This window comes from Pyxicephalus adspersus, chromosome 2 (assembly GCF_032062135.1).
Source record: "Pyxicephalus adspersus chromosome 2, UCB_Pads_2.0, whole genome shotgun sequence".
Classification (NCBI taxonomy): domain Eukaryota; kingdom Metazoa; phylum Chordata; class Amphibia; order Anura; family Pyxicephalidae; genus Pyxicephalus; species Pyxicephalus adspersus.
In genome coordinates, this window is record NC_092859.1 from 6,129,914 (window position 1) to 6,132,648 (window position 2,735).

Sequence of the window (2,735 nt, forward strand, 5' to 3'; positions counted from 1 at the left end):
ATTCATTCCTGAAGAAGCAGCCTAAATTCTATGAAATGTGTTGAATGAGTACCAATTCCCACTAGAGAAAACTTTTTCAATAGAGATATTACTAGAGGATTTATTGAATGTATCTAAAATTAAGGGTCAAATGAATGTTCTTTGTTTCATGATCATGTTGGATGTTTTGTAACATTGTTACTATTACCTATGTTTTTTTGTTCTTCTGTAAAAATAAAATGTACTTTTTAATATCTTATTGACCTTGTCTTGAAAAAGCTCTGCTTTTTTGAACTCCCTTGTTCTTTTGTTCACTTTCATTTAATGTAGGGATGTTGCAATTATAAACTTGCATATGTATATTTATAGGGTCTATTTTCCTATACCCAATCCTGTATACAGAAACACTTCAGCTCTTGGATGTCGGTGGATTTTCTCACATTAAATGCCTGCTTTAAGTCTTTCCACAACATTTCAATTGGATTAAGGTCAGGACTTTGAAAGTTTGTGAACTCCTTAAAATTTCTCTGCTTCCTTCTTAATAGAACCATTAAGTGACTGTCTTTTACTAATTCTTTCCCTTACCCTAAATCAGTCTCCTCAGATGTAGAGAAGATTATGATTTCTCTATATGGTTTAGTAATAGGGAAAGGGGGGAAGGTTATGGTTTATATTCAAAGAATGAACAGCCAACCCTTAGAAATTCAAGTATATGAGGAAGAGAATGCAAGTTCTTAAGTTACCATGCATCTCAAGTAGGACAGCATGGTGGCTCATTTGTTAGCACTCTTGCCTTTGCAGTGCTAGGTCCCAGGTTCATATCCTGGCCAGGGCACTATCTGCATGGAGTTTGCAGGATCTCCCTGTGTTTGCGTGGGTTTCCTCCGGGTACCCCGGTTTTCTCCCACATTCCAAAAACATGCTAGGTTAATTGGCTTCCCCCAAAATAATTGACCTTAGACTGTAAAAATGACATATGACTATGGTAGGGACATTAGATTGTGAGCTACTTTGAGGGACAGCTAGTGTCACAACTATGGACTTTGTACAGCGCTGCGTAATATGATGGCACTATAAAAATACTGTGTAATAATAATACCCATATTTTTCATGAATTCTCAAGATCCCAAATTCACCTGAGAAAGCCAATGTGAAATGTGTCGGGTTAGGAGACGTAAGGACCACATTTGCGCTGTTTCAAATAACCATATTCTTTTCATGAACTTAATGAGACAATATATGTACACCAATAGAAGTGTTTTTGTATAGTGTATGATTAGAAAAAAAAACTCACGTGTTCTAGACGAGCTTGTGATCACTTAGAATTAATGTTATACACTTTATACTAAAAATTGCACTACAACCTTTGTGACACCTATTTGTTTAAATTACTTAAGCGTAATACTAAATAGCCAGAAAAAAAACCCTTCTGCCTGTGTGCTCTTCCTTCTATTCTGTATATGGCTGACATTTATTGCCTATTAAGATGTTTATGTTGTGCTATGTGTGCTGCAATGAATGCTTTGTCGTGTTGTGGTGCCGTTCATTGTGACTAACCTATTCATTTTTATTAGTCTGCTCTAATGCCACACATGCTACACAAGACATAAAGGTTTATTAAAGTTCCCCAAGGCTGGAGAGGATACACTTTCATCAGTAAAGCTGGGTGATCCAGCAAACCTGGAATGGATCTGGTCCAGGATTGACTAGCAAACAGCAAATGAAAGAAATCCATTCCAGGTTTGCTGGATCACCCAGCTTCACTGCTGAAAGTGTATCCTCTCCAGCTTTGGAAAGCTTTCATACATCAGGCCCATAATGTACAGCAAATTGTCCTTCAACTAAGCAGTTTCTTCTTACCAAATCCAGATGTTCCTCCACGACATCTGGTGAGAGAGACCCATTCTGTCTTGTGTCTTCTGCAGAAAACAAACAATAATTCGCCATTGTAATACTGTATTGGATTGGAATAGCTCCGACATGATCTGTAGCACTGTACAGAGTGTTCTAACCTGTCCTTATTCTACTAAAAAGATCATTTAGCCCATTTCAGAGAGATTTCTATCACTTCCTGCACTGAAAGGAAATTAGAACACCCCCCCAATAGCAATAAAAATATGACTGTGGTCAATGGTGAGTATTCCTCGCTGTAACTAAACAAGAATATGAATAGGTTTCAGTCTGGGAATATCATTTTTGAGACAAAATATTCATTGTAGATAATTATATTAAGTAATATTTGTCTCCAATAATTCTCCACTTTATTGTCCTATATGAGCCAATGGGGTTATTACTTTGAATACAAGTAAAAAAACTTATTCTGATTGGAGGATTGTAAGGAAAACACGGACCAATCACATTTAGGATATTCTGATTAATTTATCTCAGTGCTGGTAGAGTCTTCAGTACCTGGCATGTGCAGCAAATAAAGTTTTGTCAGATGAAATTTTGTGTCCCTGTAACATATCAAGTAGAATGACTTACCATTATTTACATGTGTGCTGATCACCTCGTTCATCTCAACCATTCCTAGAGACAGAGGCAGTGTATCTGGGGGGTCCATAGTATGTAGGTCTGGCGTGGCACCATTAAAGTCAGGGTCAGACATTTCTCATTTATTGGACCTAAAGAAAAGAGTAAAAGTGTTACAAAAGATAAATTAACCTTACACAGACAGAAGGGGGAGCTATGAGTCTGTCCTCCTCCTGTGGGGTGACACAGACAGAAGGGGGCGCTATGAGTCTGTCCTCCTCCTG

General features: G+C 37.6%; 1 protein-coding gene across 1 annotated transcript in view; it reads right to left on the reverse strand.

The window, feature by feature from the left end:
* DNAH2 (dynein axonemal heavy chain 2) overlaps positions 1-2,735 on the reverse strand; it is a 112,617-nt gene that overhangs the window by 100,112 nt on the left and 9,770 nt on the right. Inside the window, exons 2-3 of the mRNA XM_072399329.1 lie at positions 2,464-2,603; positions 1,840-1,898 (exon numbers count right to left, since the gene is read on the reverse strand). Coding sequence (XP_072255430.1) covers positions 1,840-1,898; positions 2,464-2,587 — 183 coding nt within the window. The 5' untranslated portion in view covers positions 2,588-2,603. The remainder of the gene's footprint in view (positions 1-1,839; positions 1,899-2,463; positions 2,604-2,735) is intronic.